Source organism: Durio zibethinus, chromosome 9, assembly GCF_047325235.1.
Source record: "Durio zibethinus cultivar Kanyao isolate XHJ-2024 chromosome 9, ASM4732523v1, whole genome shotgun sequence".
Taxonomy (NCBI): domain Eukaryota; kingdom Viridiplantae; phylum Streptophyta; class Magnoliopsida; order Malvales; family Malvaceae; genus Durio; species Durio zibethinus.
The window spans coordinates 26,951,008-26,969,419 of NC_143170.1; the positions used below are offsets into that span (position 1 = coordinate 26,951,008).

At 32.8% G+C, this 18,412-nt stretch overlaps 1 protein-coding gene and 2 pseudogenes across 4 annotated transcripts; 1 reads left to right on the forward strand and 2 right to left on the reverse strand.

The window, feature by feature from the left end:
- The first annotated feature begins 22 nt into the window (after positions 1-22).
- LOC111313367 (protein MIZU-KUSSEI 1 pseudogene) lies at positions 23-1,947 on the forward strand (annotated as a pseudogene). The gene has a single exon (XR_016345265.1). The product of XR_016345265.1 is annotated as a protein MIZU-KUSSEI 1 pseudogene (transcript).
- A 6,747-nt stretch (positions 1,948-8,694) lies between these two features.
- Positions 8,695-13,262, reverse strand: LOC111317792 (kinesin-like protein KIN-8A). 2 transcript variants are annotated; one of them, XM_089766053.1, is made up of 7 exons: positions 12,047-13,262; positions 11,001-11,274; positions 10,818-10,868; positions 10,630-10,722; positions 10,183-10,548; positions 9,342-10,013; positions 8,695-9,080 (listed from the first exon to the last, which is right to left on the reverse strand). In XM_089766053.1, exons 1-7 carry the CDS (start codon positions 12,892-12,894, stop codon positions 9,054-9,056), a joined length of 2,331 nt encoding a protein of 776 aa, XP_089622179.1. In that variant the 5' UTR covers positions 12,895-13,262; the 3' UTR covers positions 8,695-9,053. The 2 variants fall into 2 exon arrangements, 1 of the variants encoding a protein (XP_089622179.1); XR_016345266.1 differs by having other exon boundaries at positions 8,941-9,080; positions 9,252-10,013; positions 12,047-13,100.
- A 1,656-nt stretch (positions 13,263-14,918) lies between these two features.
- Positions 14,919-17,670, reverse strand: LOC111317797 (large ribosomal subunit protein bL19cy-like; annotated as a pseudogene). Its single transcript, XR_016345267.1, has 5 exons — positions 17,344-17,670; positions 16,899-17,111; positions 16,722-16,808; positions 16,491-16,624; positions 14,919-15,217 (listed from the first exon to the last, which is right to left on the reverse strand). The product of XR_016345267.1 is annotated as a large ribosomal subunit protein bL19cy-like (transcript).
- Between the last annotated feature and the right edge of the window lie 742 nt (positions 17,671-18,412).

An 18,412-nucleotide genomic window follows, 5' to 3' on the forward strand; every position in this document is an offset into this window, starting at 1 on the left:
ACTTAAAATATCTGCAAGACTGCAACCATTTCCTGATTGCTGTCGTGGCCCAATTCCAGAATTCCTATTGCAAAATGAAGCCACGTAGGATATACTACAATCACCAATCTACGAACCGACCGAGATAGTGATGTGTCAATTCCTGTTGAGAAATGTCCAAACTGGGAATGATGTATTTCTGTGAGGTCCCACAGACAATGAAGGGTCAGTTCGTAGGTTGGTGGTTGTTGTTGACTAGTCACCCAACGTTAGAGCATGAGAACTTGAGAATTTACTAATCACTCAAGAACTCTTTTTTGATGAGGCCAACATAACCCAGGTGGCCACTGGCCAGCCCAGGTGTTGGTTTCACGGTACAAGACAGTGGGCTTCAGAACAAATATTGAACGATCTGTTGTTGTGGCTTGTGAGCCTGCCTGAATATCTATTGGTTCGGTTTTGCTTTGGTGTGGCCTCGGGCTGCGGCTGCCAAACCTTTTGCTGAATCCGGATTCAAGTCAAAAGAGTCAGTCAAGCAAAATCCTTTCTCTCTCTGCCCCACAAGAAAGTGAAATAACACACATATTGTCCCCTCAGATTCTTTTTCTTTCCTTTCTTTTCTAGTTTTTTCATAGCACTGCATAGTCTCTCTTTCTCTTTCCACTACCTCAATCAGCAGGTGGGCCAGGCCATGTCTCTTTTGTCAGGATTCTCTTGCACTACACCAAAGGACTAGAAAACAAAGAATTAAATAGAAAGCCCCACAAATCAGTAAAAGATAAGAAACAGAATCTCTATTTCTCTCTCTCTTCTCTTCACACCATCTTTAAGGAGAGCTGCCCTTCCCCCCATTCATTTTATTTTTCTCCTTTCACAACTAGCCAGTTATGGCAAGAACCTCTCAAGACTCCTCCAAAAGACACTTCCACTGGACTAAAAAGGTTGGAACTGAAGATGATGAAGCTTCAACCTTCAAGTCATCTTCAAACCCCAATGAAGAAGACAAGAGGGAAAATCTCAAGACCCATGTTGCCATGCCAACACCAAGGAAGAAGCTTCCAGCTGTTGCCGTTGCCAGGCTTCGATCTGTTCTTACAGCGTTTGGAAAGAACCGTTCAAACTTGCACTTTGGTCTTGGACCTCGAGTGGTAGGCACCCTTTTTGGTTATAGGCGTGGCCATGTTCACTTTGCTTTTCAGAAAGATCCCAATTCCCCACCAGCTTTCCTTGTTGAACTTGCTACACCAATTAGTGGATTGGTTCGAGAGATGGCGTCCGGGTTGGTCAGGATTGCTCTGGAGTGTGATAAAGAGAAAGAAGAAGAGAAAAAAGCTGTGAGATTACTAGAAGAGCCTGTATGGAGAACCTATTGCAATGGAAAGAAATGTGGTTTTGCAGCAAGGAGGGAATGTGGTGCTAAAGAATGGAAGATTCTGAAAGCTGTGGAACCAATTTCCATGGGAGCAGGGGTTTTGCCTGGGAGTGGAGCTGAGGCTGGTGCTGATGGTGAACTTATGTATATGAGGGCCAAGTTTGAGAGAATTGTTGGGTCTAGAGATTCAGAAGCTTTCTATATGATGAATCCTGACAGCAATGGAGCTCCTGAGCTTAGTATCTATTTGCTTAGAGTCTGAAGTTGCCATGGAAGGTCTGAGCTAACTTCCTTTTCTGTGCGTTTTGACTTTTAAGGGGTATACCAGTGATATTTTCTCTTTACTCTTTTAGAGCCATGGAAATGGAGCTCTAGTTTCTTCCAAGTTTTTTGTCCTTTTTTTTTTCTTTTTCTTTTATTGGGAGAAATTGGAAGTGGGTTTTACTTTTATTGTATTCTGTTTTAGGTGCAGGAGGCAATACATTATAACATGATGATGATGGTAGGTGGGGGGGGTGTCTTGAAGGTGTGTATATGTATAGTTTTCTTCTTCGATCCTTTATCAAGTAATGAGACATTGAGCCTAGTGCAATCAATCATTATCTTTGCATTTTTTTTGGGTATATTTCTTTTTCTTTCCTGTGTTGAATCTGCCCAACTTACTATGAGAATTTTCTTTCAACATAGTGTGGCCCTGCCTGAGCGACATTGTTGAGTAGCAATATATATGAAAGCTATTGGTTATTGATTTGTTTTGGTGAAAGGGTATAAAAAGTTTTTGAAATATAATTAAAAAAATTATTCAAGTATTTTAGTTTTTATTATAATTAATTAACTCCTTTAATATTTATTTACATCTAATTAAGTTTTTATTTGGATAAAAAAATTAACGTTAATTTTTTTATCAACTAAGATAAAATTTTATTTGACATCAATAAAATAGATAAAAGTTTATCATGTGATATAATTAATATATATGAAAATAAAAAAATAAAAAATTCTTTTTTTTTTCTATTTTCTTTGTCCCTCTCTCTTTTAGAGAGGTTTAATTAATTATAATTCAAAAATTAATTGATTAAATTTTATCACGTGATTAGATTTTATTCATTTAAGGATTTAATTGAGTTAAAATAAAAGATTAAAGATTTAATTGATTGTAATAAAATATTAAAAATTTAAATAATTATTGAATTATAATTCAAAGACATTTTTGACCATTTAATCTTTTTTTTTTCGTTCCTTTTAATATTTGGCTAAAGGGTTAAAAAACCCTTAAATTATGATTAAAAATTCATCTAGACCCTTTTTTTTATTACAATTAATAAACCCTTCCAATATTTATTTGTATTCAATTAAATCATTTTCAAAAAATTAAAATTGATAATTTTTTTGTCAATTAAGGTAAAATTTTATGTGATATTAATAAAATAAATTGAAGTTTATTGTGTAATGCAATTAATATTTATGAAAATTAAATAAAATAAACTTTTTTGTTTTTTTTTCTCTATTTTCTTTCCTCACCTTTTTCTAAAATCTCTTTAAAGGTTCTATTTACTATAGTTCAAGTGTTGATTGATTAAATTTTGTCTATTGACTAGATTTTGTCCATTTAAGGGTTTAATTGAATTAAAATAAAAAAATTAAAAATTTGATTGATTGTAATAAAATTTTAAGGGCTTAAATGATTATTGAATTATAATTTAAAGACATTTTTGACCCTTTAATCCTAATATTTCTCTTTGTAGGAAAAAATATTTTTTAATAGTAAAATGTAAATGAACAGAATATTTGAATGAACATATTTGGTTTTTGTTCCTTTATATTCATTTATTAAATTTAACTAACAATCATAAATAATATTTTAAATTCGTTAATTAAATGAATAAATAACAAACATAGCAAAATTCATTTATATTTCATTTGTTTAAACTTGGGGTATAAATAAATAGAGTATTTGATAAATAATTCATAAACAAATTTGTTTTTTATTAAATTTAACGAACAATAACGAATAATATTTCAAAACTTGTTAATTAAAAAATTATCAAAAATATAACAAAATTAATTTATATTCCATTCATTTACACTCTTACCAAATACCACTACCCTATTTCAAAATATATAAGTCCCCATTTTGAACTATCAAATTCATAACCCTCATATAGGTTTAGAACTTAATTATATTATTGTTTTTTTTTTTTTTTTAAAAGAGTGATAAATTTTAAATTTTGTGTTTTAAATACTTGAATTCCAAATCATTTATTTGAGTGAAGCTTACTCTTACTTTTAGCTTTACCTTAAAGGCACTAAATTAGTATATGCTATGTTATTTTATAGTATTGCTTTCATTCCTATTTCCCACCTTTAATTTCTGAAAAACAAAGCTTCTTCTTAAGAAATAGTATAACTTTATGCATATTGATATTTTCTAAGTTGCACTAATGCAATTCATGATGGAACTCTACCAAGGAATTCTCAACTAGAGCAAAGAGAAAGTGCAAAAAATCTTAACTTAATTCATATGATCTAAGAGCTATAAGTTTGAATCGAAATTTAATCGAGTTGATTTATATAATTATTTTTAAAAAATAACATCTAATTTATTTAAAATTTAAAATTTATTTTTTTCTCAAGATTATAAACCCTTTTATTATTAAAAAAAAAAAAAAAACTAAAAGTTTAACTATGTTAACTCATTAATTTGCTTAGGTGTTAAATTTGTGGGATAGCTAATAACATCAATGTAGAATCAAATGATTGGTACACACTTTATTCTGCTAATGATTATTCATGATTTATCTTGGGGATTTCCTCTCTCTCTCTCTTAGGGAAAAAAGGGTTCATCAATTATAAGTTAAATTTCTTTTTTATTTCTTCTTTCAACACTTCCTTTCCCTGTTTAGTTTAGGATTCTTTGACAATTGCATAAGTTTATACATGTATACATATGCAGCCACATACATGCATTCATACATACATACATAAATTCTTTGAAAATTCCAGCATTTGGTCTAAAGTTGCAAGATATCCCAATTTCCCAATCATTGCTTTTGGTGCACAATTTTGTGTGGATTGATCCCTAGAAATTTATTAATGCCCCTAATCATAGAAGTCATCAAAAGCAAAATATTTTATAAAAAAATTAAAAAAAAAAATTTTCGTAACAATTTCTGACAGAAGAATGGCCTTTTCCCTATATGTTGACTGCTTTTCACTTTTGATTTCCTGCCGGTTTTTGCAAACTTCACTGGTACATGTTCTACAGTATGCGTTTCCATTCATAGTCTCAAATGGCATCTTTACTGTGGCAGATAATTCTTTCTATTTTTTTTATAATTAATAATAAAATTAATTTCGATAAAATTAAAAACGAGTGATGAAATTAAACATTATTATAAAAATATATATTTAGATAGAAATACAATTATTTTTGTATAAAATTTTTATTTTAAATAAATATCAATCAAGTTTAAATTATAAATAATATTATTAATTTTTAAAATAAATTCTATTAATCTATTAATTTTAATTTTTATTAAAATTTTTATTTATTTATTTCTAATAAACATTTTATAAAATTTAATATAAATTTTATCCCGATAAAGATGCGGCGAAACCCGAACTAGCCCTTAATAAAGGGTTAGTAGTAGTTTAAGTCTGTCATGTCCACCTTCTCCTAGTTTCACGGCTTTCGTATCCTCTTTCTCTCGTAGCAAAAGGAGTTAAGGGTAGGCCGTAGGATCATTTTCTGAGTGGCGAGGTGGGTTACAGCTAGAATAGAAAACAAATCCGTTAAGATTAGTATGCACAGAAATCGAGATTTTTTTTTTTTTTTTTAGATCATCTACTCGTCATTCTTCAAAAGATTCAAAAGTTGCTTGCTGCTTTGCTGCACTTTAAGTTTGGCCACTCAAATCTGCTTTGCTTTACACCATTATTACATACTCCATTGAAATGCATACTTATGGCTTAAAGGTTGCCCCCATTGCTTATTTTGCTGGACTGCAGGCTATATCCTAAACCAACTTGATCTCTTGCTTTCCATTATTTTTCTTCTGTTTCCTCTAAATGGCTACTTTTCCATCAGTGTGCTATATATATATGTGCATACATATTGTATGCAAGTATGTACCAATGCTAGTTGAGTTTTAATAGAGAAAGACAACGATAGATTTAAGCTTTTGATTGATTTATTTATTTCGACAAGAAGAGGTCTCCATTCGAGCATTAAATGTTTTTTCTAACGTAATTCAAAAATAAAAGAATGATTGCAATAGGTATTGAAATTTAAGTTTTAAACTTATTAGATGTTATTTGTTAAGAATGATATGATCTAAAAAAATAATTAAAAAAAGCTTTAAATCCGTTCTCTTTGTACCCAGCTGTTTGAGTTGGGTAAAACCTTAAAAACACAAAAGAGAAAACGAGAATAATTATGAACAAAAATTGAAGTGATCTCAGCGTTTTTGCTCTGATGTAAAGAAAAGAGAATAAGATGAAATAAAGGCTTAAAAGTTTATGAGTTCAAAATAAATTATAGATACTTGAATAGAGCTATTTATATTTGTATAGTAAGAAGTTTTGGGCTTAAATTACCTAAGGTCAACATAAAAGATTAGGGTTGATTTCATAGGTCTAAGTTGAGTTAATAATTGATTGTTCATTCAGGACATGACAAGTCAACATTCAAAATACTAACTCGTAGATTGTTAATGTGATTAAGTTGACATAGATTTCAAGATTTTAAGTCAGCTTAATACGTTAATTCGATAAAAATGATCAAAATTATCATTACTTGTTAGTTGACTTATACAAAAGAAGGAGAAGCTATTTTAAATTTTGAACACTAAAATGCTCCTAAAAAATCTCTTAACTTGAAATTAAAGCAGCCTATTTGCTTCCAACTTTGGTTTTTGGTAGCAATTGATGTGTGATTTTCATATGAAAAAGGACATAGGAATTGTAGTTTTGTGATTGAAAATATAAAGGAATAAGATGACAGAATGTAAATTATTGTTTTTTTGTTTGACATGTGGGACATTGGTTCTACTAAGCAAAGGAAAAATAGACCGAGCCACTGAGGCTTTTTACTAATTTTAGTGAAGAAAACAAGTAAATGACTGATGGCAAAGCAGTATCAAATGCGGGGAAATTGGCCTGTGTTGGAAGAGCAAGCATGATATTCCGAGCACCAAGACAAAAACATTTCACAAAGTAGTCTTGTTATGCAATGAAAAGCAGACACTTTCTGTCATTTTCTGGAAGAAAAAATGCAGATTATATGTCCATATTTATGGGGAAAGCTCGACAATAATGTCCCAACGGCATTTCCTAGCTGCCTTCTTCCCCCAACACCAAGCTGCCTACTTGGAAAAACAATGTCTGTTGCAAAAGCAAAAGCAAAATTAGTGGGGAGGAAAGATCATCAAAATGATGAACTCAATGAATATCCTATGTGAGATATATAGATGGTTAATTGGTGGGTTTTTTTTTTTTTTTTAATCCAAGTTTATGAGGACATGAGATTTTCATTATACAATAAGGAACAAAAGGTTTTATGAAGTGACATCCATTTTCTATTTCTCATGATGATTTCTTGCTTTTTTTTTTGGCCGTGTCATGACATTCTGATGAAGTTTTCGACAGTAAACTATACCTAAGCATGCGGTTAAGTGTATGCATCTCTTATGTGTCTTTCTGTTCTTTGGTTTGGCCAGGGATGGAATTATTGCAAATATATCAAATGAGACGTGTCAGAAGATAAATGGAAAGAAAGATTGAAGTTTACACTTGTGTGATGAATATGCTGGGCCTAGGTAATCTGAACTTCAAGTGACGGAGTTAGGGTTAATGTGTTCGTAGACATTTGCACTTAATTTGTAAATCGTTTTGATACGAAAATTTTATAGTTTTGTATCACAAAAATTATCTAACAGATTTTAATTTTAATTTTTATTTATATATTATAATAGATCTTCAAAATTTTTTAATATATGATTAAAATATCATAGTGTCAACCTAGACTAAATTAATAGTCCATGATTTAATAAAAATATGATAGGTCAACATCTTCATATAACATCAGATGATCAGTCGAGGTAATCAAATTAAAGTAAAGCTAAGGGTTTTAAATCGATTTGATATGTCAACTTATATTAAATTAATAAAAATATTCTCATTAGAATGATGATTCACATTTTGAAATAAAATATCTATTTTACCCCTTAAACCATAAAATATAAATAAAGAGAAAAATAAAGCTAAAAAAAATAGGGAAGGGAAAATTAAAGATAAAATTTGAGAGTTAAATTGAAAATTTTCACTCCCAATAAACATATTCTCACTATTTTTTCTTTTTCAAATGTGATAGGTCTAATCCACATTATGTTAGATTTCACTAAAAATCAAATGATCATGATTATATTAGTATTAGTCAAAGTTATTAGGAATCAAACTGAATAATATTCCAAAGCTTTTTTCTAGGGGTGGGAGTTGCAATGTATTTAGAAAAACATCAGTGCAGTTCAAACAAATTAACCTTCAGTGCAGCTCTAAATAATTAAGACTTGGTCAAGCACATCAATCTTGGAATCGACTCCATTACTTCTGATTGATTGTTGATTTTATAATTGAATGCTCTGAAATTTTCCTCTAAGCATCTACAGAACATAGAGTAAAATAAGTATTACATGCTGCTCCTGATTATCGTATGGTTTAGCAACTTTGGTCACATTATCTTTAAATTTAATCCATCCCTAGCAGATGGTCCTGCCATGAAGAACACCAATATTGGACCCTGGCAAACAGAATAGTGCTCGAGAGGGAGGTAACTGGTTATTTTATCTCTCACAATATGAACAAATCCATAGCTATGTGCTTCATCCAGAATGAAAGATAGGATTACACCACAAACAGGATTGGGGCCCAGCATTATCAGAGTAAACATTTGGTGGTTTAGAAATGGAGCAGCCAAGTTCTTTAAGAAAGTGATCCACCATATTTCTGCACTAGTAGTGGCAATGCCACGTTATCCTTGATAAGGGAGATGTACTTGATTTGATTCATGAATATATGATGCTCAAAATACTGCAGCACCAGGCACCAGATATCAGAAAAACCATCTAGGCAAAACCATGGTTGAAGATAAGGAAGCTGCTAGTCAAAAGTAAAATCATAAAAAGAAGAGGATTGTGTTTGCCTGAATAGTTACTTGTGGATGAACCCCTTCATACAGAGATTTTTCACCTCTCCAAGCAATTGAAAATTAACACATTACTTGAGCTGCCTCTATTGAGCGAGATCATCTATGTTCATTGTGTTCAATGGTTCCAAGGAAATAAGCATTAGTCGTATTAAATTCTGAATTAAAAAGCAACATAAATATACATGAATTGTTTGGTCTCCGGATGCTCCAAGAGCTTCAAATTGAAAATAAAACACTGGTGGAGTAATTGCTGGTGACCTTAATGAGAAAAAAAAAAAAAGAAAAACAGTAAAAGAATATCCCTTTCTAGGGGACTTGATTGATCATGACCTATAAGGAAAAACAGGAGTACGGCAATTTAACAAGCAATAGCTTCTGCTTCCTTGTTGAACGACCAACTCGGTTAGAGAATGCCATGGGAAGAAGAGACACTGTCAAACCACCACCTTTTTTTTGTTTTTTATTCCCTTTCTTTTTCTTCATTATTACTTCAGATCATCAGGGTCTTGGACGAGCAAATCCTGGCTGCATGATGTAGTTGGCAACGTTTGGTCCAAACATTAACACAAACCAGAAACATGGATAGGCAAGCTGCATCAGTTATAGAAGAAAAGGAAAAAAAAAAAAAAAAACCTCGTATATGCACAAAAACTAAAGGAAAAAATGATTGAAGTGCCCGGGGAAGAGAGAACTTACCAAGAAGTCCTCTATTTTTGGGCATGCAAGGAGGATTCTAGGGCCTAAGCCATTCCCTATTCCAAGGTGAAGAGTAAAAAATCACAGTACCTGAAGTAGCATGGAGGGAGCTGCAACAGGTTCTGAAATGATGTAACTTCTAGTTTTTCTTCCATTCAGTGTAGTGACTGATGGGCTGTTAGCTGTTGTTATATCCCAGAAACTTCTTTTTTTGTTTGTTGGGGCTGGTGATCGAAAACGATGACTAGGGCTTTTCAATTCCCCAGGGTTTGGTTCCTTTGGCCGCAAGCTAGCCCTTGTGACAAACCTCTTCACACCTACTTCTGATGGTTTTTCATTCCTTTTTGATAGCTCACGAATAATAACATCTTTCTGCTTTAACTGTAAGGCATGATCTTTCTTCATTCTTGCCATTTCCAGTTCCAATGCCTTCACAGTCAGTCTAAGTTCTCTAACTGCTTCTTCTGCTCCCCTCTTTCTGGATTCTGGTGTGAAGCAGTTTCCAGTTAAAAAGGTGGATCTAGGTTTCATTTTCTCATTTGGTTGAACAGTGGCTGGAGAGGTCACAAGAGATGTAACTGAAGAAGGGGTTGGAGAGGCATTTGCAGCCAAGGATTGTGCTTGAAGGGTTAGCAACTTCTGCTGTTGGCGTGCCAGTTGCACTCGAAATTCACGATTTTCCTTCTGCAGTTCAAGCAGAAGCTTGGCCTGATCAGTTCCAGTTTCAGGTACTTCAAGTTCCTCCTCATTTGCCTCACATGCCTGCAAGTGCGATGAATATAAATAACTGCAAGGAGATATAAACAGCCAATTTTTGGGGTGTTAACAAAAAATGAAAGATTCAACTGGAAGAAACAATGTTTAAGTGGTCAAAACGGGCACAAGCATAGAAGGTCAAATCTTGATAAGAAAATGAGCAGCAATTACGAACCTTGGTTCGGATTTCCTTGGCTCGGTCAGCCCAATGTAGGGTATTTTGTGTTTCACCAAATGAGAGATTGCTTGGACTGATATTAGCAATCATTACAGTGTTACATGCTCCACCTAATGAGTCCTTCAAGAGTTGAGTGAGTTTTGAGTTTCTGTATGGTATGTGTTTCTTACCCTCAACAAGGGCATTGATGCAGCTACTCAGTGCAAGCAGTGACCGATTAATGTTTGCACCCTCCAGTGATCTAAGTGTTCTCTGATCAGTTGCAAGGGCTCTTTCAGAACCAGCAAGATCTATGAGTGAGAGCTTTCCAACTCTATTAATGACATTCATTGAAGCATCTTTGACTCTATATTCAACCACAACCTAGATGAAAAGCAATTCATATAAACAAGAATATCATAAAATTAAAAAATAAAGTAGTCAGTCACGGATCACTTCTGGCACCTGAAGAATTGCATGGGACCGTGAGGATGTTTCATTTGCATGAGTTGGTTCAGTGGTTCGGTTTTGGTTTCCTCTTTGAAGCAATTGCATCACCTGCCACAACCAAGTAAAACTGTTATACCCCTTTCATTCAATCCATTGTCTAACCTTCTAAGGTATGAATATGATAATGAAATAAGGAAATTTACTTCATCCGTGGAATAAGCCCTGTATTGTGTAAGACCTGCTGCAACAATTCCCTGCATTACATTTGAGCAAGCACTTTTCTGAGATAAAATCAGTTATTCATCTGTAACTTTCACAGAATTGCTGGGAAATCCAAATGTAGGGGAATTAAAGTAGTATATATAGCAAGGCTGTAGAGAGCAAACCTGTTTATCTTCTCTCAGGACAAGAGGTCTTCCGGGAGAGAGTAAATCCCTGACGGTTTCATTGTAGACTTCAAGATAGGAGAGATGAACTACATGGTTTCCGTCACAGCTCCTTTGCCTAATCTTTGTAAAAAGATCCTTTATTGCCAAAACCATTACGCCTGGATTATCCACAGTGCCCAGCATTGTATAAGTTTTTCCAGCTCCTGTGGCACCATAGCAAAACACTGAGCCGTTCCTTCCTTGCAAAACTGCTTCCACAACCTCTGCAGTCCTGAAAGTTCAAATTGGTTCCTAGGAAATTAATTCATTGAAAAAACCAGAGAAACTTGGACTCATTCAGATTCAATGCATAAGTTAGTCTTGAAGTTTCAGGGGCAACATTAGCAGTTGCCTTTGTTTTTTTTTTTTGTACAAAGGAGACCATGGTCTGGGAATAAGAGAAGGGATTAAAGGTGCTGTGATTTGAATTCCAGACCCGCTGGATGCCATGTTAAGTGTGACTAAATAAACCAATTGGACTAAATCTCAGGTTTAGCAGCAGCTTTTTCTACATACAAAAATCTTATCTTCCCATTTGGTTGTTTAGCAAATGTAGAATATAGAAATGAAACTGCATTATGTTAGAAATGGTAGGTAATTCTCTTTTTATTAGTATTTATTTGGATATCCATTTGGGAAGCTAAACCAACCATAAACAGGAACAGGACACCATTTTCTCTACAACCAAACACATTTTCTCTAAAACAAGCAAAAACAAAGACGGAAAGCCAAATTAAACCTCAAAACAAGCTGTATCAATTATCAACTGAAGACAAGGTTACAGCTGGTCTGATCAATAAAAATTAGTTTAAATTAATCATTCAGATTCACAATCAGGAAATTCTTTTTACAAGTTAGATAAATCCATTTTAAATTGAAATTTTCCTAGCTTCCAATCAGTTTAGACAGATATAGAACAAAATGAAGCAGTTTTAAAGGGGCAACACTGACTGCAATTCATATGAAAATAGGCCAATAAATAAGACTTCGGGGACAAAACTTACGTGGTGGTATAAACTTCATATTGACTAGTGGAATCCGGGAATGAAGCATCAAAAGTAAAATGCCTGCCTCTAAGCCTCTTTAGTCTAAGATAATCATTCTCATTGGCAAACTCAGTCAAGTAAACATCCCTCTTATTCACAATCTTGACACAACACCTTGAACCAACTTCTTTCTCCTTCTTTGCCATAGGCCTAAGCCTTACAAACACAAGAATCCTACAATCATTTCCACCCATTATCCCATTTTTCTCAGTGCAGGCACTACTCTCTATTTTCTCCAACTCTTCAGCATTCTTTGTCCCCTCCATTGACAGCTTCCTTGCCACTGTAGTTTTCGCCATCCCTATTGTGGCCTTTCTTGCACAAGAAGAAAACCCAAGAATCTTATCAGGACCAATCAAAAGATTCTCCTTTGCATCTTCCAAAGGTGGTTGAGGCAACACAAAAGTTCTATTCACTGTAGAATTAACCATTGTAGGCAATGCTGGAACTGTGTTTTCTCTCATAACATTGTTAAAGTTGGAATCTTTTTGCTCTTTCTCTTCCTTTCTCTCTTGTCTTTTGCAAGAAGTGAGAAGATCAACACTTGGGTGAGTTGAAAAACGCTTCTCTTGATCAGGTTTTGGAGATGGGTTGTTTCTGAGAGCTGCAGAAGCTTTCTTTTGTTGCTCATATAAAAGAGTTAAAGCTCTCATTTTTTCCTTCAACCCATGATGTGGATTCCTCTGTGGAACATTGTTATTAACATTATTCACCTGGGTTTCTTCTTCATCTCCATTTGATCTTCTGCTTCTGATTCTTTGCAGCTCTTCTTGGCTGCTGATCTGAGACCTTGTTGAAACTGGCATTCTATGATTTTCTCACTATCCAAACATGCCCCAAGATAGAATTTTTCTTAACACCCAATTGACAAAAACTGCTGAAAATGCAAGAAAGAGTGAAGGAAACTTTTTTCCTGGAAAAATCAGAACTTTGGAAAATGACTGTGGGCTGGAGAAGAGAATGCTAAAAGCCTAACTGAAACAAAAAGGACTTCAAAGAGAGGGAAAAGATCAAAGGTTAGGGAATCTAAACCGTTGGCTTAATGCTGATATCAACGGTTGTTAGTAAAGCCGGGAAGATCAGTTCTTTTGAAGTGAAAAGCTATTGGCACTCCAGATTTTGGGTTCTTGGCCTTACCAAGCCTTACGACGAAGGCGAACTTATGGCAAAAAGCAAAGTGGAAGAACCATAAAGTGGAGGGGTGGTAGTACTTTATAGGTTTACACCTTTCCAGAAAGTTTGAATGGGGGCTTCTAACGGTCAAAAATACTGTCAGGGACCAAACGGTTAGACAGTTCAGAAAAAATGTGGGGTCCACTTTGCAAATTTTTCATTAAATTAAATATTTTAAATTAAATTATATAATAATATGTCATAAAAAAATTAAAAAAATATATACAAAAATTATATGATTTAATATATTTTATATTTAACATACGAAATAAATTATAATAAAATAATTTTTATATTTTATACATATTTAATATAAAATAAATATGACATGAATCATCATATTTATTTTTTAATGTAAAAAAAAAAAAACTCACTTCTAAACTTTCTTGATTTCAAATTAAGCTTCTATCCATGTGTTACCATTCCATCACATCGTTCATTGTGTTTTTTTTTTTTTTTTCTTAACATGTTTGAATTTTTTGTTGTTTACCATAGCCATAAAACTTTTTTTATCTTTATTTTTACTTTTTGATTAAAAGGAAAAAGGTTTTGAGCCGTTTTGGATTGGGTCCAGCAATAAAGAACATGGAACCTTATAATATGTGTTTGATTAGGACATAATGTAATAAGAAGATAGGCTAAGTGGGAAATAATTATGGACGTTGGTCATGATTATTAGGGTTTTGAGTAGCATATAGAAATAGAAATGTGAAATGTCTTGTAAGGAACCTAATAATGGGAATTCATGCCATCATCACATGTTTCTTTTCTTTCTCTTTTTCTTTTCCTTTTTTTTTTTGGTAATTTTTTTTGCATTCATCATCTTCTTCTCCTAATAAGAACTTAAAAGAAAGTTGCATGGTTAATAATCAAATGTTACTGTAAAATGACATAATGATGTTTGTAAAACACGATACAATAATAAAATATAAAAATAATATAAAAAATAAAAATAATATGATTTAAAATTTTAATAAAAATCATACATAAGTTTAATAAATCAAAAATTATATTTTATATTTTCGTATCGATATAAATTATTATATGTATTTTTTATATAAAATATGATATGAATATATAAATTATTAATTTTTTAATTTTTTAATTCATGGGATATGAATAATTTACTTTCTTCCCGCAACATTAAAAGCGTTTCAATGATTTTTTCTTGTTTTTTAATAAAAGTAAAAGTTAAAAATGCTATTTGATATTTGGATCAGACATTAAAACTCACATTTGAAGATCATATGTATTAAAAAGTTTGTGCATAATGTTCATTTACGTTAAGTTCGGATTTTATCGCACTTTCGATACGTTATGATTGAACTCATCACAACATCAATTGAATTTAAATACCAAATTCCATCGTTTAGTATAAAAATTTTATAAAATTTTTTTTAATCATAATTATAATAATTTTTATTATTATTTTCAATATTACCGTCTATTTAAATGAAGCCTTAATCGATAAGTATAAAAAGAAGATGTTCAAGGCAAAATTAGAAATTTCAAAAAATTAAAGTTGCAAGTGTTTGTTAGGAATATAGATGGAAAAAGGTTGGCGGGATTTTTCATTAATGCTCATATTATTTTTTTCAATACCCTTACCATCAAAAGAATAAAAAACCAAATTTAGGAAAAACATAACAAGCAATCCAACAAAAGTTAGTAGTTGTAAGCATAAATGTATACTTTTACCAGATTGAGCATGAAAGTGTAGAGAAAACAGGGTAATTAGAGGAATTTCTCTGCAAAAACAATCTTATTCCCACCATTTTTCACAATGAAATCATGTTTGATTTCTTACTGGCCTTAAAGCATGCTTTTCTTGTTTAAGATTATCTAAGAGCATTCATCTTGTTCCTAAGATAGTAAAGCTTGGCTCTTCTCACTTTCTTCTTGTCCAGCACCTTTATCTCCTTTATGTTTGGGAATACCTCTCATCCATCACCCACTCTTATTTGGCCAATATGTAAAAGACAGGCATAAGCAAATTGAACAGACAATAAGAACAAGTAAAAGATATTTTCAAGTTTTTTCCATGGCAAATGACTGGTCAACCATTTAAAGTAGAAAGAAAGAAAAAGGTATTAGCATTTAGGATCTTATGAGAAATCACAAAAATCATCTACAATTTTGGTTATCAATTTTGATAAACAAGCACAGTAATAAGAAGAATGACAAGATCAAAAATGAAGTTACCACAAAAAGATGAAAGCCAGAAAGAGATTATGGCTATTTTTTTGGCCATAAACCAGAAATGATTCTCAGAGCTGAACCCAAATTAGTGGATTAAAGCCTTTGTAAGTTGAGCTTTAGTCAAAGATGAATGAAAATTAGAAAAGAAGAATCAAAGAAGACCAACTGACAAATATCAGTACCCGCAACCCCTTCCTACCAATAACTTTCCTTTCTATCAGTAGACAACAATCAATATGAAATTAACAATCAGTGACTGCTCAGATAACACTATCTCATTGTTAGCAGATAGATCTGTCTGACACATAAAGAGGACACATTTTCATGTTAGAAGCCTTTTTCCTAGCAATATGAATACTCTCATTCTCTCCCTCAGTGATATCACCTTTCATCCAAAGGGATTCTAGTGGGCTGTTCTTCTAGGTCATTCCAATGTTAACTTCAACTAGAAGCTTAGAAGCTCCTTTACAGGACTAAGAATCATAGAAATCCAAGGAAGATGGCTGTTTCTATCACGTTAATTCTTGAATATGAAAGAATGAAATTTCATGCATATGCAAACTCATGGGCTTATTATCTCAGAATTGGAGGATGTACACTTACAATTAAACTACTGATAAGGGGTGCTGGGCTGCTGGTTTCAAGTCTGGATCAGATACTTTGTGCATGTCCATATTTTGTACAGAATCTCATAGAACTAATAAAGTTGAACAAAAAAAAATCCTATCCCTAAACTTGGTTTGACTGAAGAGACTATTGGGATTGTTAGATTAGAGACACTCTTGCTTAAAGCAACTACATAATTTCTGTCTCAATATGTGACTATATTTCTCAATGATATGGATTTCATCAATGTAGTCAAACTCAATATTATTATGGGACAAGTGATAAAACTTCAGTGCACCTTGCCTACAGGTCATCCAATAAAACATTAGCATGCTTTCTTCCAGGTTGATATATCAAGTCTTAAGTAACATGCTTTTGATGCCAGAATTGAGTTCAGAGGAATATAAACTTGAATGTTAGTTACAGTGGGAAGAGAGATTCAACCCCAACGCCTGCCACCATTCTCCTTATTCAAAAAGTAGTATTTAGGCCAGCATTACGCCTAGCTATAACAATGCCTTTTATGGTTGAAACACGTCGCTTGTTTTCAGGTACTTCCTGTTCTCATCAACAGCACAAAATTAATTTAATCCCCTCAAAACTATGCAACAAGCACATTTAGTAATGACACCTGCTCTGTAGAAACATGTCATACCACGTTGAGTTGCACAATGTTGCCAGGCTTTATGTCAGCTATCTCCCTCTGCCCCTTCACTTCGTCCACTGCTTCCTTATCCAGAATCTGCAAGTACATAATCCATACGATTCAAAATGGGAATCTAGAAACATACCATTAACCATTAAGGTAGAGACAAAGAAGAAAGACACTTTCCTGCATTATGTGCCTGACAGTTTTATCAAGTGTCTTAAATTTAATTCGAGGAGGCACAGATTCAGAAGAATCTAGAGTAGGCGAGGCAGCTGTTGTGATACACCTGCTAGAAGAAGTAGACGTCATGGCAGCCGATGGAGACAAACCCAGAATCGAACATCCGCCATAGCTACCAGGAAACGTCAATTCTTTGCTTTGGGATCCAAATCTTGTCTGCTAAACCAATTTACAAGCTTTCCAGACAAAGATTCCAAAAATTTGACTTACAAAAACATGTAAAGCAACATGACTTCAAAAATTTCACTAAGCAGCAATTCAACAGTCAAATTATACACTAAAACTTAGAAAAGGAAAACAAATTTAGGCAAGACAATCATAATGCAAAACAAATTAAACAATACTTAAAACAAAACCCAAAGAATCAAGGCAAAGTAAAAACCCATACTCCTAGTGATTTCAGGAGGTGATTCTTGGAAGAATTGATTGAACAGTAGGATCCATGAATTATGCTGCTGCTATTATAAGTAGCCGAGTAAGCTCTGGTGGTTGCTTTGAAATGAACACTGCTCCAGCCATAAAAACCTTGTCTTCGACCCAACCGGATGCTCATGCTCCCACCAGTAAACGACTGCATTATCTGGATTTAAAAAAAGGGCCAGCTCCTACATTCCAGTTTGGTTGCTGAGAAAACGCGAGAAAGTGATGGGAGAAGGAAATTCCGCGAATCACTAAGCCTCCCGTGCTCAAAACCCTGCTAGAGTAGAACAGGAGTTTAATGATCGTAGACCGTGTTATGATTCGGCTTTGAATTTGCTGGACTGGACCGGTTGTCAATCCAAGTAGTTTTTACCATAATCCCAGGCCCATCCTTGCCCATTACATGCAATGGATTTTCTTTGTTTTACACTTCATTAGTAATTCACATCTCAATTTACATGGGCCAAAGCAAAGAAATTCAAATTGGGGGTATTTTTTATATATATATATTTTTTATTTTTTTACAATGAGATCGCAATATAAAATGAAAAAAGAAAGGGTTACATCGGTTAAAATTTAAAATTTAAATTTATTGATGATGATTGTATAAATTAATTGAGTTAAACCTTAAATTAGTTTAATGAAATTACTTAAATTAAAAGTTTCTTTAGATGAACGATGAGATTGATTATAATAAAATTAAAAATAATAATAAAAATTATATATATTTTTAATTTTTTACAATGAGATTGCAATATAAAATGAAAAAAAAAAGTTACATCGGTTAAAATTTAATTTTAAATTTATTGACTGCATAAATTAATTGGGTTAAACTTTAAATTAGCTTAATGAAATTACTTAAATTAAAAGTTTATTTGGATGGACGATGAGATTGATTGTAATAAAATTAAAAATAATAATAATAATTATTGTAGCTGTGATTAAAAAAAATTATAAAAAAATTATGTTGAATGGATCTCATTGGAGTTAGTATTTGAATTTCGGTGAATTCAATTGTATTATACTAAAAATGCGAT